The 26,411-nt window shown below is 39.3% G+C and overlaps 1 protein-coding gene across 1 annotated transcript; it reads right to left on the reverse strand.

The window, feature by feature from the left end:
* Positions 1-6,898: 6,898 nt before the first annotated feature.
* On the reverse strand, positions 6,899-26,066 carry ASPA (aspartoacylase). The gene is made up of 6 exons (XM_082679333.1): positions 25,686-26,066; positions 22,367-22,562; positions 20,808-20,901; positions 18,179-18,286; positions 11,437-11,546; positions 6,899-7,643 (listed from the first exon to the last, which is right to left on the reverse strand). Exons 1-6 carry the CDS (start codon positions 25,919-25,921, stop codon positions 7,446-7,448), a joined length of 942 nt encoding a protein of 313 aa, XP_082535459.1. The 5' UTR covers positions 25,922-26,066; the 3' UTR covers positions 6,899-7,445.
* Between the last annotated feature and the right edge of the window lie 345 nt (positions 26,067-26,411).

Below are 26,411 nucleotides of genomic sequence, written 5' to 3' on the forward strand. Positions count from 1 at the left end.
CTAAGCCGGGTGTCCTGGGACTGGAGGAGAATGAGCTTCTGGAGCCTTCGGGGAGAAGGAAAACACCCTTGGAATGAGTGGCCTTTGTACTCAAGGCTCAAACTGTCTCCAACTGAGACGTTTCTAGTAGCATAATTAACACAGGGTTTTTCTTTTCCATAGAGAAAGGCTTTTTCCGTTTTAAATGAAAATTACTTCACATGAAGCATGTGATTTTAAAGCTGAGAAATAGATTTTAGGATTTGGGGCTGGAGGTAAGTATTATATACTTGGCCTCGGGGTGGCCAGAGCAAGGACAAAAAGCTTTTCTTTATGCACATAAAATTCCACAAGAGACACGCCAGGCAGGGACTACCATCTGGGTGAAAGATCTTGGCTGTTTTCCTTGTCCCAGCCCTGCAACAGTGCATGCCTCTAAGTTGGGATCATGGCTGAAACGGAAATAGCAGCTGCTCTATTTACATGGTCTTGAATCTCAGAGGTTACTCTTATACATCAGTATTTCTCACTGGAGGAATTTAACAAAATACCTGAAATGCTCTGGTATTAAATATTTTTGTTAACTGTGAAGTCTGAAGTGGAGGAGAAGGCATTTGAGAAAGGAGTGCTTGCCAAGATGTGCGGCTTATTTTTAGATTCTCATCCTCTGATTTTTCTCCCCCCTGAAATCACACAGAGTCACTTTGGGGACAGAGGTGAAGTGGAGATAGTAGAAATGTTCCAGGTTACTGGAGCCTAAAGAACCATAAAATCCACTCTGCCTCAGTTATCTGGTAATAGATTCATGTGGGAATTTTTGAGGTGGAATTATAACGCTATTAACCATGAATTTTAATTTTAAGTGGCACAAAAACCATTCGGCTTTTAGATAACTTGGCTATTGGCTAGTTAATCTGACTTGAGGCAAACTAAGGAGTACAGGCCGAGCAGTCCACTCTCGGCCTTCTTCTCCGCTCTGGGCTGCTCTGTGCCCCAGCTTACCTGGGTGGGTAGAAACTTGGCCCTGATGGGCTGGGTCAGGGAGAGATGCCATGAGTGGAGGATGTAGCCTTAGAGCCGTAAGATCTGCAGCAGCCCCTGTGCTCTCGGATGACCCAGGGAGCCAACCAGTGCTCTAAGCTGTAGTGGTCAGGCCAAGCTCAAGTGTGAGCAGGGGAGGAAGGGGCTAGGCATGTTCCCCAGAGAAGGGAAGATGTGGGGAGATTGTCCCAGAGGCAGGGGGAGCAGATGTGTTCCAGATGGGCAGAGCTAATGCCAAAAGTTGGAAATTTCAGGGAAAAAAATTTTAGTTCAATTCAGTCCAGCAACTGCTCCAGATATTGGGGATATTTAAGCAGAAGCTGGTTGAGCATTTATTAAGGATATTGTTAAAGATCACAATCAAATGAACTTGAAGGTCCTTTTAGCCTGGAGATTAGCATCCTGTGTCTGGAATTACCTGCTTGCGTTCATCCTGAACAGATGTCCTGGTTTGAAGGGCAGCCGTTTGGATCGATGGCACCATGCTCTACACCATGCAGCTGGGAATTCAGATATGTTTTGATCTGGATATGAATGGATAAAGCCGTATGGTTCTCCATTTCCCACTTGAACGAAAGCTGGGACGTTAGACAGACAGAAATCAATAACTGGATCTTTGCCTTCTTACATGTATGGAGACCTGTCTGTGGATCTGGATGGAATTTGCTGGCAGGACCATTTTCTATACTGAATCTTCTTCCTGACAGTGGCATCCCCCAAAGGTTTTCAGCCTAGATGGTCTCAGCCTAGGTAGGTTTACCAAGGAAAGCAATGAGTCAAAGAGCATTGGCTTAAAAGGACCAGTTCTCTTATTTCACACCTGGAGACTAAAGCTCCAAAAGGAAAGTGGACTTGTTCAAAGTCATGCAGGAGGTCGTATCAGAGCTGTCGAAGCTGGAGTGTTCTGATTCTGGACCACAGATATCCCCCTGCACGATTTTTTTTTTAGCACAGTTATTCGGTAAATTTGAGTCTGCCTTTGTGGTTGACGTATGTGAGGGGACGAGAGCTTTTTGCTCAGAGGATTCATGCTGGCAGTCTGCACTGTCCCTGTGATCCCCACGATGGGTTTAAAATTGAAGTGTGTGCATACAGGTGTGTACAAAACCACACACCACGCCACACTGAATCCACAGGTGTATCAGGACATCTTAAATGATTCACATTTCAGTAATTTAAGGGGAAGGCATTTTCCAGGGGTGGAATCTCCCACACTCAGATAACAGTTTTGGCTGGAAGTTTTCCTTTAACTAAACTCTGCCTCAGGAAGAATCCATTATTTTAGAAATTATGTGATATATCTGTTTGGAATAAAAATGGTGCTTACTTTCCTCCTTGCCGGGGTGGGAGAAGGAGTTCAAGGCCGTACTGTGAAGTCATTACGCTTGTAGAGGGCTCCTGCCTGCCCTGGAGCCCAGGGTTATTGACCTTCTTTTCCTTCCACAAGGCCTGGTGAGCTAAGTCCTTTTGCTCTGGGTAGGGCCCCAGTAGATGGGCCGTCATCTGGGCCTGTAAGTCATACTTGATCTCTGCATTGATTTATATGTTTTTACTGTGCTCTTGGTCCCAAACACAGAATTTTCACCTTGTTCTCATTGAATGTGCCTGATCCTTGCAAATTCCTTTTACATCTTGTTTTTAGTGTTGTGTGTGTATGAAACTCTGTGTTCAAGAAAGAAGTCATAAATGCAGTGAGAACATCTTAGTGCCATTGAAGAAATGCTTTTATGATTTCTAATAAATATTTATTTTGCCTTGTTATGATCATGTTTTATCCTTGTCTTAGGTGTGCCACTGTGAAGACTGACTAGAAATCGTAGGGTGTTGCTTAACATGAGTGGATAAAGGGAAGGCCACTTTTCGGACCTAAAATATTATTATTGGTCCCAGCTCAGCACACTAAGACATGCCACCTTTGTGCAGCGTTTTACATCTCAAAGCATATCACGTCCAGTACCCCATTTTAACCACTCAATAACTCTGGAAGTAATTTGAGTAAAAGGAGACCTAGAGATTTTAAGTGACATGCCCAAGGAATCACAGCCTGAAAACCTCATAGGTTCAGGTAATATGACCCCAAGCAGGGGGTCCATCCATAGAAATCCCTCCTGTCTACCTCACAGGACCTTTATTGATAAGGAGGCAATAAGGGAATGGACAGGAAAGAGCTGATATTATTACCATCATTATGGCCCAACATATATGCATGTGCGTTTTTTCATTCTTTTGAGGTATTTTGAAAGAATGGCAGTTCTCAACTTGAATGCCAAGATGCTGCTGTGTCTTGAGGGGTTGCAGAACTTGCAAACAATGTATTAATAAGTGATGTGCTGCATTTGGTCAATTACTTAATCCAAACGATTCCCAGAGTAACACCCTTCACTGGGATATGTCTTCTCGAGTGGCAAGGAAATGGGAATTGTACACAATCCAGATCCTAGCTCAAACAGGTTTCAGTCTATAATCTAGGATTGTGCCATCCACGGAAACATTCCGGGTAGACTGATAGAAAAAGGGTGGAAGCCCCTGTTGTAGTGTATATTCTGGGAGTGGGATGCCTAGGTCAATGAGGATAAACAGTTTTATGACTTTTGATACTGTGAAAAATTATCTTCCAAAAGATATTTTGCAATTTTTTCAGCCTTTGAGATTGTATGATTCCCTATTTATAAAGTGCTTTCATTCATATTGGTTTTCTTCATCCACTGTTTTTTAGATGGCTTGTTTAATTTTTATTTTTGTATTTATTATTTTTGGCTGCATTGGGTCTTCGTTGCTGCGCGCAGGCTTTCACTAGTTGCGGCGAGCGGGGCTACTCTTCGTTGTGGTGTGTGGGCTTCTCACTGTGGTGGCTTCTCTTGTTGCAGAGCATGGGCTCTAGGCACGCGGGCTTCAGTAGTTGTGGCACACAGGCTCAGTAGTTGTGGCTCACGGGTTCTAGAGCGCAGGCTCAGTAGTTGTGGCACACAGGGGATCTTCCCAGACCAGGGCTTGAACCCGTGTCCCCTGCATTGGCAGGCGGATTCTTAACGACTGTGCCACCAGGGAAGTCCCTGTAGACGGTTTGATGAGTATTCTGTCTCCATTCAATAGGTGGGGAAATTGAGACTTGGAGAAAGATGGAATGACAGGTAAAGGTCACAGTGCTTTTTCCTGGGCCAAGGATCCAGGTTCTCTGAGGTGTTCTGGTACGCACTAGTCCAGTAGTGTCAATGAGCTCACATAACAAAGTGGTTTACCCTAGCCTGAGTCACATTTAAGAATAAGTGGAATCCAGGTAAAGGGAGTGTGGTGGTGGGATAGGGTTTCAATAAGAGGGAACAACATGGGCAAAGACCATGTTGTAGTAAGGAGCTTGGTGCATTTGAGGATGGAGAAGTTTTTGTGGCCAAATTGCTGGGGAAAAGGGCTGCAGAGGTAGGCAGAGGCTAGAGCACATAGGACACGTCCAGCTGTGGGGAGGCTTTGAGATTTCCTATCAAGGGTGAGGGGAAACCACCCAAAGCTTTCACACAACGGGATTATTGAATTTCCTTTTTTTTTTCCCCCCGCGGTACGCGGGCCTCTCCCTGCTGTGGCCTCTCCCGTTGCGGAGCACAGGCTCCGGACGCGCAGGCTCAGCAGCCATGGCTCACGGGCCCAGCCGCTCCGCGGCATGTGGGATCTTCCCGGACCGGGGCACGAACCCGTGTCCCCTGCATCGGCAGGCGGACTCTCAACCACTGCGCCACCAGGGAAGCCCAAATTTCCCTTTTTTCCCCAAAGGGCTGCTGGCTTAAAAGGGTGTAATTTTCCCTCCGCCATCATTTGGCATATAGTGACAGCCTGAAGAGTGTGGCATGGAGTAAATTCTACCTGGGAGTGATGGGGACGCTCAGGAAGTGACTGGGAAAGAAGGCAAGAAGGCAAAGAGAAGGCAGAGACATTGATGGAATATGAAGACATTTCAGCAGAGAAGGAATGGTTGAGCACACTCATTTACTCACCTGAACTTTATCAGGCAGTTAGTAGGTTACAAGTGCTGAAAAAGACACTGGTAATGTCCCCAAGTTTGGATGGAAGCAGAGAGGGTCAAAGGGGCAAGCCAAGAAAGGCTTTATAGAGGAAATGAGAGTCGAGTTGCATTTGGAAGAAAAAAATAGGAATTTGCTAACACGAGGTCTTGTGGGGGAGGGGCAGGGATGGAGGAAGGGAAGGGAAGGGAGAAAATTCTAGGTGGAAAGGCCAGTCTGTGTGAAGACATGCAGGAATAAAACAACACAAAGCCCACCGGAACAGAGAGGACCTGAAAGCAGATGAGTCTAGAGAGGTTGTGGGGAGGGAAGGGCAGATCAGAAAGGGCCTTTTATGTTAGGAATTTCACTAGGCACCCTGCTAAGTACTTATCTGCATTAGCCCACTTAATCCTCACCATAATCCCATGAGAGGGACACTATTATTATGATTATCCCCATTTTATAAATGGGAAAAATGAGTCTGCAGACTGTTAGAAATCATCAAAATAAAACTGAAAGTGGCTAAAGCCACACAGCAATATGTTATAGTTATAGATTAAAAAAAGTCACACCTGGGCTTCCCTGGTGGCGCAGTGGTTGAGAGTCCGCCTGCCGATGCAGGGAACACGGGTTCGTGCCCCGGTCCGGGAAGATCCCACATGCCGCGGAGCGGCTGGGCCCGTGAGCCATGGCCGCTGAGCCTGCGCGTCCGGAGCCTGTGCTCCGCAACGGGAGAGGCCACGACAGTGAGAGGCCCGCGCACCGCAAAAAAAAAAAAAAAAAAAAAAAAAAAATCACACCTAACTAACTCTAAAGATATAAATATTGAGTCAGAGAGAATAAGACTTGATAGAAATAATCAATACAAAACCGGAAATCGCAGTGGCCTCAGTTGCACATTGTAAATTTTGTAACTAACTAAAATTTGATGGGAGAGTAAAGTATTTTTGCCAAAATATACGTATGGAAAAAAACTGACCTAGAAAAATTGAACTTAGACATAGAGCACAAAGGAACATTCTATGTTCTATGGGAGAAGGAAGCTTGGTAAAACTTGTTATATACAAAAGGTGATTGATAAATCGAATCTTTAGTAAAGAATTCAGAAGGAAGAGAGTTTATTCCAATGAAAATAGTTTTGGTAAAGTGCAAAAATAAGTGCTGAAAATTTAGAAACAGTTTAATTGTGTGCTATAGAGCAGTGAATATGGAATGAAATGGGCTTAATGGAATTTGCTTTGCAAGAATGGAACTGTCTATATATAGACATATATACGTTACAGATAATGTTAGTGTGATTTTGTAAATATATTTGAAACCATAAACATGGGTTCCATGGGGTCCAAATCAGGGGATAAAGTGTTCTTTACTTGGCTGCCATGAGGAGGGAGGGGAGGCTCCTGCAGGGATTGGAGCGGGAGAGAGGCAGAGTTTTAGCCTGAGGACCTTTGAGGAGAAGAATCCTGGGAGTGAGGGACTTGGGCATTTAGGCCAGGGGGGAATGTCTTAAAGGAATGCATTTGTGAACCAGAGATGGCTTTGGGTGACATTTCCACTAGTGTCCACTGCCCTCTGCTCTTTCTCCCTTTACTACCTATGCTACTGGAGCCCAAAGACTTCCTTACACGTTGGCTGGGAAGAAGGGCAAGCGTGTTCTTTCAAAGTAAGAAGGGAGGGCTGGGAGCAACATGCCTCCCAAGTTGGGAAGGAACGTGAGCTTCTAGCGGGGCGTGTGAGAGGTCTGAAGGAGGTTCTTCGCTCCCTGAGGTCAACCCAGAACAAGTGGGCATGCCAGAGAAGTGATATTTTGTGATGCTTTGTGTGGGTGGCTGTCAGTGGACAAAGGACCATTCAGAGTTTCTTGATTTATTCATAATGTCACCTTTACAATCAGCCCTCATTTCTTGTTCACATTTCATCTTCAAAAGAGCATTGAAAAACCTACAGATAACACAACTACTGCTGAAGTCGATAGACTGGATCCTTAATACTTTCTCATTAATTCAAATGTGAAAAAATTTAAAATACCATTAGTTTCTAGCAGCATTTTTATATTACTTGAAAACATACAACATTTAATTATATGCTCAAGTTATTTTTTTGTGTATATAGTATCTATTTCAATGTTAAAATTTAAATTCAAAGGCTGTTTACTAAGAATGTTAAACTATCAAAGTAGAAGGTATAAAAAGCTATACAGAAATAAGAAATGTGCTTCTTTGAATAAGTTACATACATAAAGTACGATATCTATAAAAGGTATTCATTAATGTATTCACTCATTCAAGAAATTTACCTGAATGTCCATTGTGTGCAAGGCACTGGGCTAGGTGCTGTGGAAATGAATAAGGCACAATTCTGCTCTTCAGGAGCTTACGAACTAGTAGAACTTTTCAACGTACCCTATAACAAGTGAGCTAGAAGTGATTTCTAATGTAAAGAGGAACGAATACTTTTCGCATTGAGTGTTAGTTTAGCTGTCTTTGCGAAAGCTTCTTTCTTTTCATAATATGCAGCCTCGTTTACAAACGCTGGGTACACGGTATGGTCTCCGCCCAATGGAATAGTCTTTCCATCAAGAGTTAAAAACACAGGATCCCCAGGGTGCAATGGTTTCCAGTCTTGATCCTCTCAGGAAACAATTAGAATACATAAATTACATTAGATTTTTCGCCTACTTTACACATTGTATAATGGAAAAGAATATGAAAAAGAACACATATATGTATAACTGAATCACTTTGCTGTACACCAGAAAGTAACACAACATTGTAAGTCAAGTATACTTGAAGAAAAAATAAATTAAAAAAATGTTTATGTCAGGCTCTAGACAACTAAAATGACAGCATTGTCTTATTTTAAAAGAGATAGTGTAGAGGCATGTGAGTTATCTGACTAAACAGATTGAACAGTTAATTTGGGCAGTGGTTTTAATAGTTCCCCTTTTTATTCTTATAACTGACACATGTGATTATAGTTTGCTTCAATATCAGGTTTGCCTTGAATATTGCCAAAGAGATTTATAATATCAAAGGCAAAACTAAATGAGTGTCTCCTCAGGTGCATATCCTAACTCTTGCTACCTGAAGTTAAATTCTGCTCAGCAAAATTTAGGAAATATCCATTAAGAGCCTTCTGTGTATAAGACATTCTACTGTTGGGGATAAAAAATGAGTGACGTTGTGCCTGCATGCTAGGAGGTTCTATACTGGTGGGAACTGGTGGGAGAAGGTGGGGTGTGGGCTGGGAAAACTCTAAGACGACGTGGATATTTCCCATACGTGTCCCCACATTAGGATAACAACTGAATCGTTTGAGAGGTCCCCACCAGGGTTTGGACCTGTGAGCCCTCAAACACCAATGCTGGCACCCCAAAGGAACCCTAGAGCAGTTCTCCTCAAACTCTGCTGTGTTTGCAAATCACATAGGGATCTTGTTGAAGTGCAGATTCTGATTCTATAGGTCTGGGGTGGGGGTCTGAGATTCTGTGTTTCTAACAGTTCCCAGCAGCAGAGCAGCATCACCTGAGAGTTTGTTAGAAAAGCAGAATTTGATTCCCCACCGCAGACCTACTAAGTCAAAATCTTCATGTTAACACATCCCCAGAGGTTCACAGGTGCAACATTTAAGTTTGAGAAGCGTTGCACCACAGCGATTTTCTGAACCCTGGCTGCACGTTACAATTACTTGGGATGTTTGAAAAATATAGATGAATAAAGGCTGGCCCCATCTCAGATACATCAAATGGGAATCTCAAGAGTGGGGCTCAGGCATCACTATTTTCTAAATTTACATACAGTAAAATCCAACCATTTTGGGGTGTGATTCTATGAGTTTTGACAAATGTATAGCACAGGGTCATATAAGCATGTAATCAAGAAGAATAATTCCATCACGCACCTCCTCCAATTCCCTCATGCTACTCGCTGTTATAATCCGCTGTTTGTATCTTTTTTAAAGCCCCAGGTGATGCTACAGGACAGGGTGGCTGAGCACTACTGCTCCAGACCAGTGGTTTTCAGTCAGAGATGTGCCCCAGAACGACGGACAGGGTTTCTTCAACACCTCCCCACTGTCTGCGAGCCCCACCTGCAGAGATTCCGATGGGCAGTGCTACCCAAGCCTGAGCCACATGAAAATCACCTGGTGAACCTAATTGACTTCTTGTCTCCACCCTGATAAATTAAATCAGAATCCCTGGGCCGGAGAATGAGGATTTTACAAAGTTCCTCAGGTGATTCTCATGTGGCTGGAGCTTGAGAAGCACTGTATTAGTGCTTTTGTGATAGGCTCCAAGCATTGGGGGGTGGGAAGAGGGAACCTGGAGAATTCTAGTGAGCACCCCTGATTAAGAACCATCATTTTTAGAATAAAATCTGGACTCATAACCAGGTGCCTGCCTGAGTCTCTGGCTCCAGGATCTCTGTTCACTTCCTACTCTCCGTTGACACTGGTCTTCTTGCTGTTCCTCAAACACTCCAAGTTTGCTCCAGCCTCAGAGCCTTTGCACTTGTTTTCCACACGGCTGACTTCTCACCTTCCAGGTTCCAGCTTCCATGCCCTCATCTCAGAGATGGCTCTTTCTGACCACTCCATCTAGTAGGAACCCTTTGTTAACTGCGCCTATATTATTCTGTTTATTTCTTTTATAGCACTTATTACAATTTGAAATCATGTGGTTGATGTATTGTTTACTTATTCACGGTCTGTTCTCCCCTTATTAGTATGGAAGCTCTATGAGAGACCCTGTCTTGAATCTCAGGGCCCAGAACAAGCTGAGAAGTCCTTCAAATATATTTATTGAAATAGTCAATCAGTCAATCCCTCCTGTAGAATACTGAGCCATTCCTTACTGTCTACCAAATCAAAATGATCCTTCCTGACTTTCAAGACCTACAACTAGCCCTGTTGATTAGTGATCCCATCAATCTTACCTCTCTGCCTCCCCAGGATGATTTTTGTATTTTTCATGGATATCCTTGAGGAATGTAAAACTTACATTTGTAACTATTGATACTATGTATAAAATAGATGACTAATGAGATAACTATGTATAAAATAGATAACTAATGAGAACCTACTGTATAGCACAGGGAACTCTACTCAGTGCTCTGCGGTGACGTAAATGGGAAGGAAATCCAAAAAAAGAGGGAACATGTGTATACGTATAGCTGATTCACTTTGCTATACAGTAGAAACTAACACAACATTGTAAAGCAACTATACTCCGATAAAATTTTTTTTTTAAATCCTGTGTTGTAGCCGGTTGTGACATCATCACTTTGGCCTCTGTTTCTTGTATGTGCAATTTTTGTTACCTGTAGTGCTTTCCTCTTTTCTCTCCCCCAATCTTTATCTTTCTGTCCTTTAAAACACTGCCCAAGGCTCCTCCTTCAAGTTTCCACCCGGATCGCACTAAGGCACAAAGCTGGGTTTGCTCCACGAGTCTATTTTTGGGCAGGCTACTTTATTAAGTTGTAAGTCTGAATAACTATCATTAGGGTCATTAAACGGGAGTCTGAACTGGATCAGTGGTTTTCCACCCTAATTACCCACGCCAATACGATCAGATTATCCCAGAGTGGGGGATCGTTATTTTTCAAAAGGCTCTCTAGGCAATGTGCATCCAGGGATGAATGTACCAGACTAGACAACCCACTGGATCACTTCCACATTTCTGAGGTCTGAGATTGTGCATGGAGATGGATGTTTTAGCTTTTTGGAATCTTTGCTCCTCTCTGCTTTTATCTCTGCCTTTTCCAGTTTTAAACCTCCTATACATTCCTAGGAGGCTTTTCTTCCCCTTCACTATGCCATTATTGATCAAACCACACAAGGAGCAGATATTGAGGTTTTGAGGAGTCAGGAAAAGGCGGCAGAAAACATTCCAGAGAAAGAGGTTCTGATTGTTTTGCTCTAACTTATACAGTAGTGATCACAGGGAGGTGGTAGCAATGTGGTCAACTGCAAAGAACATTCGTTCTGGATCTGTCATCAATAACTATAGGACTATGGGAAGGATATAATTTTTGAGCCTCTGTTTTCTTATATTAAAATAGATATAATAATTCTTACCCATTGCACCTGAACAGGAATTTCACATTCTCTGACCCCCATCCCCACCTCATTATTCTGTTATAGCATCTGGTTATCTTCATTTCAAGATCACAGTTTAGACTTTAGTATATCTAGACTATAAATTCCACAAGAATATAAACCATGTTCACTGATGTACCCCCAGAGCCAGCAAAGGATTTACTCAGTAAATATTCACTGAGTGACGGTCTGAATACCTTAGACTGCAGTGTTTTTGAGAACATCAAATGAGCTCATGCATGTAAAGTGCTTTATGGACTGTAAAGTTCTACTCAAAGGTAGGGCATCATTATTTTCAACATTTAAAAGAAATAGTGAATGTTACCTGCAGTTTAGGGTGGATAATAGCAGCAATTTCTCCACTTTCATTCCTGGGATAATCAACTTTCTCCATTATTTTATAGACTTCAATAGCACAGGGAGGAAATTCTTTTCCTATGGCAAAAACAATACGTATAAATAGCAACTAACAAAATCTCCTGAAAAAAGGGAAGTTGATACTTTAAAGAAGGAAGAAGAACAAAAACTGAAGACAGACAGTTACAGGGAGAACACACTATTTTCTTGCTTTTGAACCATTTTATTGTGAAGTATAACACTAAGAAAGTACATGAAACATAAGTATATAGTTTAATGAACTGTAAAGTGATTAGCCATGGAACCACCACCCAGGACAAGAACATTGCCTGCATACCAGCATCCCTGCATGTCTCTTTCCCATCATGATCCCATCGCCTTCCCATCTGAGCAGTAATCACTAATTTTGGTAATGACTCACTTGCTTTACTTTATAGTTTCACCACCCGTGCATGAATCCCACACAATATAGTTCAGGTTTGCCTACTTCTGAATATTTTACAAATATAATCAATCAATATATGCATCTTGTGTCTGTCTTAAGATCAACTTTTGGGGAAGATTCATCCCTATTGTGGTATGTAGCTATTGTTCATTTTATTTGCAGTATAGTATTCCATTGTGAGAAAATGCCATAATTTATTTATTCTTTCTATGGTTTATAGACATCTTGCACATTTCCAACTTGGGGCTATTAAGAAAAATGCCACAGGCTTGTACAGCTTCAGGCAGAGAGCTGCTCTGCCACCACTAACACTGAGACACTGTACAGGACCTTCTTTCTGGTGCTTGAATGTCCTAACCTAAAGCTGAAAAAGCCACCCTTAGAGGCACATGTCATTGGCCATAAGAGCTCTTGCTCTAGTGTTATCTTATTTCATCATTGCCAGCATTACCAAAATGCTGAGTGTTGGCTCTATGACTAAAGATCTCAGGTCCCAGAGGCCTTTAACTTCCTTGGCCTATGGAGTAAGTGGACAATATATTATAAAGGACTTGTACCCTTTCTATTAACAATAAGAAGTTTAGGTTTCATAATCCTGAACCAATCCAATACACCAAATAGTCCAACACTCGATTTCTTATTTTCTTTGATTTCTTTGTTTCTTCTATTTATTGGATTTTTCTGTGTCTTACTGAGTTTTTCATGGTTATGCTGTTCTTGAAAAATGAAACTTCCAGGCTGTCTAATAGGTTAGAGTGGCTTTAAAAAAATTCAATTTATTTAAATTAAAAAACCCCTCAGACAGTTCATCCATTTCTCCCATCCCTACCTGTTTCTGCTTTAAGGCAACCCCCAATTTGTTTTCTGTATCTACGAGCTTGGTTTTAAATTTTTATTTATTCATTTTTAGATTTGACATATAAGAGAGATCATATGGTAATTGTCTTTCTCTGCTTGACTTATTCATTCAGCATAATGTCCTCGAGGTCCATCCATGCTGTTGCAAATAGCGAGACTTCATTCTTTTTTATGGCTAAATAATATTCCATTGTATATGGATAGCACAATTTCTTCATCCATTCTCCCATTGATGGACACAGGTTGTTTCCATACCTTGGCTATTGTAAATGGTGCTGCAATGAACACAGAGGTGCCTATAGCTTTTTGAATTAGTGTTTTCATTTTCTTTGGATAAATACCCCAAAGTGGAATTGCTAGATCATATGGTAGTCCAATTTTTAATTTTTTGCAGAACCTCTATGCTGTTTTCCATAGTGGCTGAACCAACTTAGACTCCCACCAACAGTGCACAAGTGTTCCCTTTTCTCTACATCTTCAACCAAACTTGTTATTTCTTATTTTTTTGATAACAGCCATTCTAAAAGGTGTGAGGGGATACCTCATTATAGTTTTGACTTCAATTTCCCTGAAGATTAATGATGTAAAGCATTTTTTCACGTATCTGTCAGCCATCTGTATGTCTTCTTTGGAAAAATGTCTATTCAGATCTTCTGCCCATTTTTAAATCACACTTTTTTTTTTTTTTTTGCTGTGAGTTGTATGAGTTCTTCACATATTTTGGATAGTACTTCCTTATCAGATATATGATTTGCAAATATTTTCTCCCATTCAGTAGATTGTATTTTCATTTTGTTGATGGGTTCCTTTGCTGTGCAGAAGCTTTTTAATTTGACAGAGTCCCACTTGTTTATTTTTGCCTTTGTTGCTTCTGCTTTTGGTGTCAGATTCAAAAAATCACCAAGACCTATTTCAAGGAGCTCACTGCCTATGTTTTCTTCTATAAGTTTTATAGTTTCAATTCTTATGTTCAAGTCTTTAATCCATTTTAAGTTAATTTTTGTGTATGGTGGTTAAGATGGTGGTTGAGTTTCATTCTTTTGCATGTGGCTGTCCAATTTTCCTAACATCATTTATTGAAGAGACTGTCCTTTCCCCATTGTATATTCTTTGCTCCTTTCTTGTAAATTAAATGACCATATATACATGGGTTTATTTCTGGGCCCTCTATTCCGTTTCATTGATCTGTGTGTCTGCTTTTATGCCAGTATTATATGGTTTAATTACTACAGCTTTGTAATATGGTGTGAAGTTAGGGAATGTGATGCCTCCAGCTTTGTTCCTCTTTCTAAAGATTGCTTTGGCTATTCGGGGTCTTATATGGTTCCATAAAATTTTAGTTAAGGATGTTCACAAACAACACTAAACCAAAAGATGTTCTCAAATTATGCCTACCGACACACTGTCCACAAGTACACCGAGGTAGGACAGAGGTAGAAAACGGAACTTAAAAAGCCAGTGTGGGAGAGAAAGAGGCTAGGACTGGGAGTCATGATACCTAGGCTCTAGTCTCCTAGCTGTGTAAACTTGAGCAAGACACTGAACTTCTCGAAGCTCACTTTCTTTAGCTCTCAAATGGAGGTTTCACATTAGTTTACCTTGGAGGACTCTTCCAGCTCTGACACTCTGTGATTGCATAACTTCAGGAGGACGTTCAACTGGTTAGATGACTTCCCCACTGTGCTCCTTCTCTTAACTAAGTATGTTAAACATTTGGGTAGCTCCTGAGCAGTGAGATATTGCGATGCAGGCAGTCTGCCAACAGTGGAGTCCAACTAACAAAGACGCAGCATTAAACAACCCAATGCCCAGAAACTTGGAAAAGCAGTAGTTTACATTTATACCAGGCAAACTCTTAATAAACAGGATGAACTTTCATCCAGCGTAGAGCCCCTAGTGTGCTATGGTTGCAATCCAAAGAAAAATCTTCCTTTCCCCTTGGCGTGGAAGTGCAGCCAGGGTTGGAATGCAGATACCCCGTGATTACTTCTGTATCAGTTAGCTTTTGCTGCGTAACGCACTATGCCAGAGCTTAGTGGCATAAAACAACAACCACCTAATTTAGCTCATGACTCTGTGCGTTGGTTGGCCCGTTCCTCTGGTCTAGGCTGGACTGGCTGATTTCTAATTGGCTTGCTCATGCATTTGTGGTGAGATGGCAGGTCAGCAGGAGGCTGGATGATCTAAGACAGCTTTACTCTCATATCTGGCATTTGACAGGCTGTCAGCCGGAGCTGCAGGACTATTGGCTGGGGTGTCTCAGTTCTCAGCCTCACAGTCTCTCATTATCCAGCAGGCTAGGGTGGACTGATTCACATAATGACAGTGCAAGGTTCCCAAGGTCAGCAAGAGAGCAAGCCCTGATGTTCAAGTTCTTTTCAAACCTCTTCTGTGGCACAAAACACGTCACATGGCCAAGCCAGATTCAGGTGGTAGGAAAACAGACTCCATCTCTTGATAGGACATGGAAGCAGGGAAGGGAAGAATTTGTGGCCATTTTTAGAATTTACCACACCTTCCAAGATGAAGATGGAAACAGCAGATGTCATACCTTTAAACCAGAAGGTCCATTGGGAGGAAAGGAGAAAGTGGTAGAACACAAAGGAGCATGTTTTTGCTACTTAGAATCTCAGAGCGAGAAGGAGTCTCAAATGCCTAAGTTTCATCGATGCTTGAATATTCTCCGTATCTTTCTGACCAAGTGGTCATCTTGCTCCTGCTTTTAAACAACCTCACAAAATGTGGTCTGTTCCATTGTTGGTCAGCTTCGTTAATTAGAAATCTCTTCCTTTCTTTCTTTTTTATTTTTAATATTTATTTATTTGGCTGCACCAGGTCTTAGCTGCAGCATGCGGGATTTTTTTTTTTTTAGTTGAGGCATGCAGGACCTAGTTCCCTGACCAGGGATTGAACCTGGGCCCCCTGCATTGGGAGCGTGAGTCTTAACCGCAGGACCTCCAGGTAAGTCCCAGAAATATCTGTCTTTAGGTAACACTATCCCACCGATTCTATTCTGGCCTCTGAGTCACAGAAAACATGTCTAATTCCTTTCCAATATAACACTTCTGAAACTCTGAAATAAAATTGGCCTTAAGACTTCTTGTTGCCAGTCTAAGTATCTTTGATTCTATCAGGCTCCACTCATATTGTCACATACACGAGGATACATGTGAATGTACTTTGTAAACTGAAGTTCTATGTGTAAACTGAAGTTCTATCTTTGGGATCATTCCTATTATGGTTTTCAAACTCTTCAACGTGCTCAACTAACTCCTTGGCTAACCTTTACTTTGTAGATGTTTCTCCTGAAATATGGACTTGGAATTTATTCAGCGGTCTCCAAATGTTGTTTAGCCAAGCAGAAAAGAGACTATCACTTCCTTCATTCTGGGATTTTTTAACATGAAAGTAAAATTTTGTTCCTGATGTATTTAACCTTAAACATTTGGTCTAGATTATTGTTAAATATTGTCAGAACTTTTTGGATACACCTTTTGAACCCAGATACTTTCCTGATAGCTTCCTGTCACTTACCACTTATATAAGCATGTCACTTATGTCCTTATCCAAGTCACTAATAATAACTTTGAGTAGCACAGAGCCAAAAATGGAGCTCTTCTATACATTTCTAGAGACTTTTCTTCAGACGGTTATGATCCTTTTGCCCGCATTGTTTGGATAATGGTGCTCTTTCCATGTTAGTTAAAAATCCATCAAAGTGGAGAGTCTAAATTAATAATGGTTTTAAAATGTTGAATTGCAGAATCCTTTGGTTAAATGAAATGTTACAAGGATAAAACAGATAGAATTGCTCTGATTGAAGCAGAGGTGGGCTGGCTGTCCCGGAGCTACTAGGACAGCTACTAAATCCCTACCCAGTAGCAGGAATCTATGGATTGTGATTTGAAAACCATGTGTTTTTTCAGTCAGGTCTGTGGCCTTCTACCTGGGTGCATTGTTTCTTAACATCATAGTCTCACACTCACTATTTGAATGGTTTCTTGTGAATAACTGATGACCTTCCCAACACCAGGTCCACTAGACCGTATAGAACCTGTCCTCAGACAAAGGTGGTAGAATGCTGATTTTCAGTCTTTGTGACTTTGGAGTCAAAGGATTCCCAAGCACGGAAGAAATTCCTGTGATCACAGTAGGATGCACAAACAGGTTAAGGGATTATACTCCCCACAGGCACTGAACTATTCACCAGCCCTCTCACTGTAATGGCCCATTCCTCAACAAATAATTTCAGTTCTGCCTGTATGAATAATTATTTACATAAGATGCCTCCTTGATTTTACTTTTATTATAATTCTTAAAAAATTTAAGTTATTTTTAAAATAATTAATAGATTTCATTATTTTTTCTGCTGCAGTTTTAGGTTTACCAAATGAATGAGCAGATAGTACATAGAGATCCATGTACCCATCTCACCACCAGCCCCATCTAACTGTTTTGTAATTGCACGAATAATACATGAATACATCATTCTTCCTGAACACAATTAAAACAAAATTAACCTGGTTTTCCCCTCCTCTCCCCAGTAATTGCTGTTATCGGTTTGATATGTTTTCTTCTAGAACTGTTCCTATGTACTAACATATATATTTATGTATATTCCAGCAAGTGTTTATTATTATTATTTTGAAGCAAATTGGTATATTGTATGTTTTGGTCTGCAACTTGCTTTCTTTCAATTAACAATGTAGTTTGAAGATCTTTCCACGCTATTTTATTTAACTAACCAACTGATGGATATTCAGGTCATTTCCATTGTTTTGCTTTACATACAATGCTGCAGTGGCCACCCTTGTATGTGGCATGTAGGTGTGCATGTGTTTGTGTTTCTTTGAGATGTGGAACTGCTGGGTCATAGGATCTGTGCATATTAGAAAGTGGTTACTGTAAAATTATCCTCTAAGTGTCTTTACCAATTTATACCAGCAGGGAAGGAGAATGTCTCCTTTTCCTACACCCTTACCAACACTTAATATTATCAGATTTTAATATTTTCCCAATCTAATGGGAGAAAATGGTTTTGCATTTTAATTTGCACTTTTTGATCACTAGTGATACTGGACGTCTTTTCATCTGTTTATTGGACATTTGTATTTCTTTGCTTTTAAAAATGGAGCTTAATAGGAAAATGAGGATTTCATTAGGGGAGCTTTATTTGGTAGCTGCTTTTCTTGAATGTGTCTACACTGGTCATTGACGAATGGCTGAAGTGATTAAATTCTTTAAAAAGGAACTAATGTCACAAACATGGCAAATTTAACCTAGGTTCCATTGCTATTTCAATGTTTAGTGGTTAAGTCATTATGTGTACTCCATCTCATCTTCCTTTTCTGATTTATTTACACACACCAGCTAACAATTAAAGAAACAATTTCTGCCTACTACTTACCTTCATTGAAATTATGTATAAAATCAAGAGCATGTTTAATCATTTTTCTCATTTGATCCAGAATATCAGCTCTCAGAACCCCTTGAGGCTGGGGACCAACTTCTATACCTAGGTACAGAAGGAGAGACAGTCACACTCATCTAAGTATTAGAATATAAGATCGAGCATTCTCATATATCAAGATCTAGAATCCCATCATTAAAAATGATTAAAGAGGTAGACCATGCAGCACCATGGAAAATATTTGAGACCTAATGTTAGGCAAAAAATAAAGCAGAACATTTACATGTACAAGTTATATGCATAGTAAATAAAGACTGGGAGAGAACATGGAAAAAAATCAAAGAGTTGTGTTATAGCAGCAAGGTTTTGGGGTCTTTTTTCTTTAAATTTCCTTCAATATTATCAAAATGTTAAAAAGTAATAATAGAGTAAAAGGAGTAGACAAATTTATACTGACAAAATAATAAGTGGCCACAAAGAGAAACTGTCACGGACCTAACATTTAGCTTGTAGGAGAAAACACATCTATAATATTTAGTAATAGAAATCTAGACTAAATGAGCCATGGATTGAAGTCAAATGACAATCTATGTGACCCTAGAGCAACATTCTTGCCTTTAATATAACAACCCATCCCAACATGATAGTGCAATGGTTTTAATTTTCTGTAGAAACAATTTGTATTCATTTCTTCTCACCCCAATAAAATTCTGCCTGTACTATCAGGTCTATTTCCTGTGGCTGTCAAGCATCCATCCATAAACCTACAAAATACTCTTTCTCTAAACCACTTATCTAGTCCCTTCCCTCCTGCCCAAGTCTCCCACACTGTTATCACTCCAATCATCATCTTAACCATTTATAAAACCATTTACCAAGTATAGCATCATCCACTCTCTTCCACCAATTCATATGCAGTCTTTTCCACCTATTCTATTTTCATCCACTTCTGTTATTTCTCAATTCACAAAATCTTACTGTATTCTCTTTTATCCTCATTTTCATTTTTGTGCTTAGCTTTCCTGGATATACTTAAGTATATGATATAAGTGCGGTTAAGGTATGTATCAGTACATAAATGATTTGTACAAATGTGTGAAAATGTGTTCATGGATATGTCTTGTATGCATACTGTAGGTTGCCTACCCAAAATTCATTCTGTCTTACTCCTTGCTGACAGAGTCCTGATTTTGGTTGGGGTATCCAACTCAGGAGCAAATGTAGAATAGTTTTAGTCAATCATAGTAATCTCGTTAATCCTAGTAATTAATTTAAGAATGGATATGTGACCTAGTTCTGAACTGGCCATAATGGAAGGTCTGCAGGGGAGTTCCTGGGAGTCTCCCTTCTTCCACTAGATATTGTCATGTTGGCATATGATGCTTGAAATTACAATGAACATCTTGTGGCACCTAAAGTCATAGGAGTATTATAAAGCATTGAGTTGGAGAGAGTGTCTCTCTGATCTTAAGTGTTTTTCCCCCCAATGGCTGGATGATATAAAAAATATTCCAAATAAAATAGTAAAGTTGAAAGGAGAACATACAATATTTCTATTACTTATGATGATCTTAATACTCCCCCATATTGAAACCTTTGAAAGATTTGGCTCTCTTTTTACGAGCCAAACATATCAGTAGATATTTGTTCTACCTAAGAGCAGCATTGCCCCCTAAATGTAATAGGCCAAGATTGCTCTCTCAAGACTTGGAAATCCTATGCTTTATATGGTGTTACAGAGAAAAAGGAACTTTATCCGTTATTGTCAAGCATTTGGTTTGTTTCAAATAATTACCTATACTTGGCTATTTAGCTTGCCTCAACTGATCCCTTGATTATGCACCAAAATTATCAATAATTGAATAACCAAGATAACCTTAAATTTGCTTCTATTGTTTGACAACTTGTTTTTAAATTAAATTTCTCTTATTTAAACCACCTGAGATCTGACAAAAAAGATTTTAAGTCGTGACAGCAACTTTAATGATTATAGTGTGGTCTGCAAACAATTACGCTAATAGGTCACTCAGGAAAGAGAATGGAATATAGAAAAAGAGACTGTCTGTCTGGGAGGGTGTATGAGAGTGCAAACCTGCATGTTGGAAGTTACCAGAAGGTAAAGATGAATTCACAGCCCAGTGACTGACAGGGCAAACAAGTGAATGGATAACAAACACAGGTTACCAGAGACCCTACTGCAAAGCAGGTGCTAAGAGGGATGTTGGGAGAGAATTTTCCATGGGTCTTTTGTACTTCTGCACATCTTGCCAGCAAGATAGTGACTGCCCTGGCTCCAGATTATATTTTTAAAGAATGTTTGTATAGTAAATAGTCTTGGAAGATAGGGATGGTGTCTTCCTTAAGCAAAAGGCAGGCTGCTTACTGTCCATTATAAAAGATTCAAATTTCCTCAGCTCAGTGTTTTTTCCTGGAATGTAGAAGCTGCTCAATGAAATTGAGGAAATCTGCTATAGTTAGAAACTGCCTGCGATATTTTGCTTATTACTTGACAGTTATAAGCCATACTGATAAGCCAAGTAGCTATAAATAGTCTTTAAATTAATTTTCTCAGAGTTTCATCTCAGACATATTTTGTTTAGTTGTGACAGTGGGAAATATGACTTACCAACAGGATACTTGGCTATAGAACGAGTGGTTGCATATCTGAGGGAAGGATGCTCAATAAGGTAAACATAGCAGGGTAATGGAGCCAAAGAAGTCTGAAAAGAATTTAAAACATTTTTCTTATTATGTAAAGACCATATGCCTTGTTCTCTTTGCTATTAGAGAGTCAATAATGTCTTCAATATGTTTCACTTCATCAACTAAGATTAGTAAGACAGCTTTATGAAACACACTCTAAAATCCGATGGTATTATTAAAGCTTTGAAAGCACATAAATGAATTACATATAAAATTGGATAATACATAGCTTTCTGGATAAAATGTACATTAAACAATTCCCCAGAACCATAAACAAAGAATATGAATAAATTCTTTTTCTGAATGGATTTGGTTATTTTTGTTTTCACCACTGGTTACACTTACTATGTAGCTTAGTATTGGTCTCTTAAAGAATTCTTTTTCTACCCCTATGGGCCAGGTCCCTACAGATGTCGGCTAACTCCCCCTACCTCCACTTATCTGAATGAGAATTCAAGATGGCCCTCTCAGTTTTGATAACATGCTGCTTCTGTGCCTGGCAAGCAAAGTATTCAGCTCTCCCTTCAATCAGCAGCAAAGAATAGCTGCATTATGATCTCTTACCAGAACTACTATTTAGTCAACGCCAAAAAATTCAAGGAAACAAAACTAATAATCTTTACTATCTGCCAGGCATTCAGCTAAGTGCAGTAAATATTTTATCTCATTTAAGGCTTATAACAGCCATATGGGGTAAGTATTGTTATGATGTCAATTTTATAAAATGAAGAAAGCAAGGTTTGGGGAGTTGAATATCTTGTTCAAAGTTAGTGAGAGAAAGCCAGGATTTGAACCCAGGCACTGGCTATATGGGTCACACTCTTTCCATTAAATCATACTAGATCTTACCAGCTCTCCGGAAGGAAGGCTATCCTTTATATAAAAATAATCATACAGTTTATTATGTGTGTTTTTGTTGGCTTGTTATTCTCTAGCAGTTTTTCTCTAGGTATAGCAATGGATTGCTGATATTTTTCATCTTGTAGATTTTTGAGCCTTAAAATGATTAGCTATATGAAGTACTGAAAGATCAGATGTATGTTAGGGTATCTGAATCAAATGGAGACAAGCGCAGGACTAAAGAGAGCCAATCTTTTTACCATTGGTCTTTAGTCAACATTAAATGACTATATTTTGAGCTTCCTAAAATGGTAATTGAGCCACTTCAACCATACCATTTAAAATTTTGGTGTTAATTTTACCACATAGCCAATGATTTGGTGGCTGTCTTGATAAAAGATTTAAAATTTTATAGACACAATGGTCCATATGTTTTATCATTTTATTCATTGCATTTATTGTTTTACTCATTTCTTCTCCTTTTCTCCCGCCTGTCACTACTACCTCTATTCTGGCGCTCCTCGCAGCCCCCCATTTCCCTTGGACCCTCCCTCCTGACCCTTTTCTGCTTGTTTCACATCTATAAGTGACTTAAAATTATGGATCCTATGCTAACTTGTAAATTAATAACATTGACATTACCTTAATATAATGAAACATCTGAATTAAAAAGTCATTCCTGGAATCTTCAAGAATAAGAGTGCACCCCATATTAGAAGTAGTGTTGTGAAGGTCAAAAATAATGTCATACGAATCTTCACTATCTTTTGGACCAAATAAATGATTTATTTCTTGAGCCCTTCTCACTTCATATGGCAAATCCTCTGACATTTTTTTGCTGTTATTAGCAGAGAGAAAAAGATTAACAACATCTGCAGCTAAGGTAACATAAATATACAATAAGAACACAGTATATAAGAAACCAGTTGCTAAACCTTTAATATGAAAAATCTGTAAAGGAATTGGAAATTTATTTGAAAACTTTATAATCGAAAATTTACATTTTTTCCTTCTATTTGATTCCATGTAATGTTGCACTGACATGCTTGCAAATAATAGTTCATTTATGTGGTTGGTCACAAGAAGGACATTTCCGTTTATCATTTGACTTCAACCCTGAACAAAATTCTTCCATTAATTTAATCAACAGTCTCTTAGTAGTTAAGTGCACTAGGCTATAATGGAACTAGACCATCAAATGCACCGATTTTTCTTTTTTTTTTGCACTACAGCTAGTTCTAGTGCACAAAAATAGTCAAAGTTAGGTGCTCACATCATCTAATTAGGGATTCTTAAGTGATGTCCAGGAGCCACTAGTGGTTCAGGGTCAAGCTTTACAGAGAAGAGTCTGTAGACCCTGCAAAAATACAAAAATTTGCAGGTATATGCATACATGCATTTTCTGGGATGACGGTTGATAGTTTTTATTGAATTCTCAAATGAGTCTCTACCTGCCCCACCCCCAGTGGTTAGGATACATTTTTTTCTTAACGTACATGATAATTTAAATTTATTTTTCCTCATTAAAGCATTCAACCACATTTCTCTCTAATTCCATTTATTTCCATTCTCTGACTGTTTTTGTTAGTATCTTCAAAGGACCTACAGTTTGCGCCTGGGTAATTCTTGCCTGGAAATCAGTCAAGAAAGTGGAGCAGCCATTTTTCAACTATGGGACAAAAGCTGCACATCAAGGCTGGTGCAGTGGGAAGATAGGAGGAGTCTGCGGCACTGATGATATCATTGAGCCACTGTACCAGCCCTGGACTGCCTACCTCTGGACTTATTACTTGTGAAAAAGAAACCCTTATTTGTTTAAGCTACTGTTTTCAGATTTCTATTACATGCAACCAGACATAGTTCCTAAAGGATACATATGCACTTTAAAAGTTAATTCATGCAACAACTTCATGAATTCTCCCCCTCCCTCAACTGATTTGCTTCTCATTCTCTCCCATGTGAGTAAATCACACCACAGCCACCCAGTTGCCCATGGTCAAGGCTTGAAGTCTTGAAAGATAATAGACACTTTGAGCTCTTGTGCCTGGAATCCAGGTCCCACGGGAAGAGTCCCAAAGGATAAAGCTGAAAGAATAGGCAGGAACGATATCCTAAAGGGAATGACATCTATATGCTAAATTACTTAACTCTATTCTGGATAGGAGATTTTTGAAGAATTTTTAGCAGGGGAAAGACATGACAAGATTTGCATGTTAGAATGATCCCTATGGCTAGTGCCATACAGACAATACATGGTAGGGAGGATTGGAGTAAGGCTGGATGCAGGAAGATTCTTTAGGACGCTATTCTAACTACCTATAGAACAAGTAAACTAAGGCAGTAAAAATGGTGAGGAAGACTGGATTTGCAAAATACCTACAACTATTCAATATTTGAATAATTGGGAGACTCCGTAACCCACTAGACGTAGGGGATGAAGAATGGGGAAGGTTCTAAGATGATTTCCGTAGGTGATTTGGTGGGTAATCATGACATCACTGAGATGACGAATAGAGGAAAAGCAGCAAAATTTGGGAGAGGGAAGATGAGAGAAGGTAATTAACTTATCTATTTCATAAGTTTCCATAACTACCCTGAGAGAGAACTGTCTAGCCTCTGATAAGTGTTAAATGCAAGAAGTAGAAAGTGAATTTAATTAAAGAGACTACTCTCATTGAAATGCATGTTATTGAGTGGTCATAATAAGAAAACTCACTCTAGTTCATCTCAGAGTTATTTGGGAAGTTAACATGCCAACTAAAAGTTATTCTTCAAGAAATCCTTACTTGTAATATGAGTTAGTTAACAGCTGTTTTAGGTGAATAGATAAACCTTAATTGTGTTGACATAACCTCAGTCATGAAGATAAAGCATTTTTGAAATTAAAATTTATGTTAGTGAGAACATGGCCTGATACGCAAGCTATGGCTAATGTATAATTGCCCCAGAAGAATTTATTCCATAAAGTGAGGCAAATTTGTATAAATGTAGTAACCATCTTTTGATCTGTGATGAGATTAAGTAACTCTTTAAACTCAAATTAGGATTTAATAGAAAATGAGTACATAAAGTGGTGCTCCATTAGTTGTTCCTGTGCATGACTTATATCTTAGCTTGTAGTCTGCCAACCCATTGAAAGTAGAAACCACTTTGTCCATAGCTTTGTACTCCCACAGTACCTGGCACAGTGCCCCATGAAGAGTAGGTATTTAATAATAGTTTTATGTAAATGAAAGAAAGAAGTGGTAAAAAGCTTAGAAGCCTATATATCTACAGTGGTAGCTCTAATGATGTAAAAAAAAGGCAAATTTATGATTGCATACACTGTATGCAATGTATCATCAGCAGTAATTTAAATTCAGAAAATTCAGGTCTTAGTAATCCATTACTGAAGGTAGTACATCTACTCCTCAGATCACAGAGCAGTCTAATGTTTTCTGATGATAGACATTTATTCACTCTTTCATTAAACAAATATTCACTGAAACATTACACTTTTCTTAACTAGAACTTTCTGCACTACCATAAACATAGTTGCAAAACACATAGTAGTAAATCACCTAGAAGCTAACAAATATGTAACCAAGCATAGTGGCCAAACATTCATTTAATGCAAAAGACTATTAAATCTGCTTCTTTAAAGATACGACTTAAAAATAAAAACCTTTGTTATTTGTTGTCTCAGTCTGTGTAGAATACATTTAAAAACAACATCAGTTAAGAACAGTCTGATGGTTATAAAAGTTTATAAAAGAGCCCATGAATGCCCAGTTTAGAGAACTGAGTAATTCATAATGGCGTATAACAAAAGTGAAAGTGATCTTATTCACAAGAGCGACTATATGTACAAACATGAATATCAAACGTATATACATATGCTCTCACACACACTACTTTTCAGACACATCCACATCCACACACGTGTGCATGCATACACACACAACACAACATATAGTCTTACCCAAGATTTTCAGGTCCAAAAACTCGATTCAGGTCACAGTCAATATATCTGGTGCACTCCTTCACTGCTCTTGGGTTGGTAATAAATGGTTTTACTTCCAGCCCTGTTCTCTGAATCTCAGTGCCGTTCTCCAGCCAGTGCTTGACTAGGAATACTCCTGTTAGTTCATTCCCATGAGTTCCTCCAAAGATAGCAACCTTTTTAATAGGATCTTCAGCAGCGTGACAGGAAATCATTTTATCAAGTAGTTTTATCTGATTTCTGCAATTCAGAAGAGAGGAGATCAAAGAAAACTTAATTTTGTAAGCAAAGTTTAGAAATTTAAATCTAAATGAAACTTTAACCAAAGTGCAAAGTTAACCACGCGAGAACTTGAGTGGAGTGTATTTTAATTTTCTGTTACAAGTTCTGAGCCCTGTTTATTATAAGAACACTCCCTTATTTAGCCCTGCCCTTTACCATATTTGGATTAAAATATGCAGAGATCAACTAGAGATACAGCTGTTTAACTTCTAACTCCCTCAAATGGTCGGCAGACCTAAATGCAATAATAAATTAACATCTCACACTAATGCAAAACTTCTGTTTTCTCTTCAGCTAGAATGTCATCTAATGGTGCTTTCATGACTATTTGTAGTAGTAAAAATAGATTACACTTTTCTTATCCTCAAAACTATAAAAAATAAAGAACAGGTCTATAGTATGCCTGTTATTATTCAATATTTA

The sequence above is a fragment of the Grampus griseus genome, assembly GCF_964374135.1.
Source record: "Grampus griseus genome assembly, chromosome: 20".
Classification (NCBI taxonomy): Eukaryota; Metazoa; Chordata; class Mammalia; order Artiodactyla; family Delphinidae; genus Grampus; species Grampus griseus.

Coding starts and splice junctions, on each gene's coding strand:
- ASPA (XM_082679333.1), bottom strand. CDS start 25,921: ATGATTTCCTGTCACGCTGCTGAAGATCCTATTAAAAAGGTTGCTATC. Junction 22,563..25,685: donor TTTGGACCTGAAAATCTTGG/GTAAGACTATAT, acceptor TGCTAATAACAG/CAAAAAAATGTCAGAGGATT. Junction 7,644..11,436: donor TTATCCACCCTAAACTGCAG/GTAACATTCACT, acceptor GTTTCCTGAGAG/GATCAAGACTGGAAACCATT.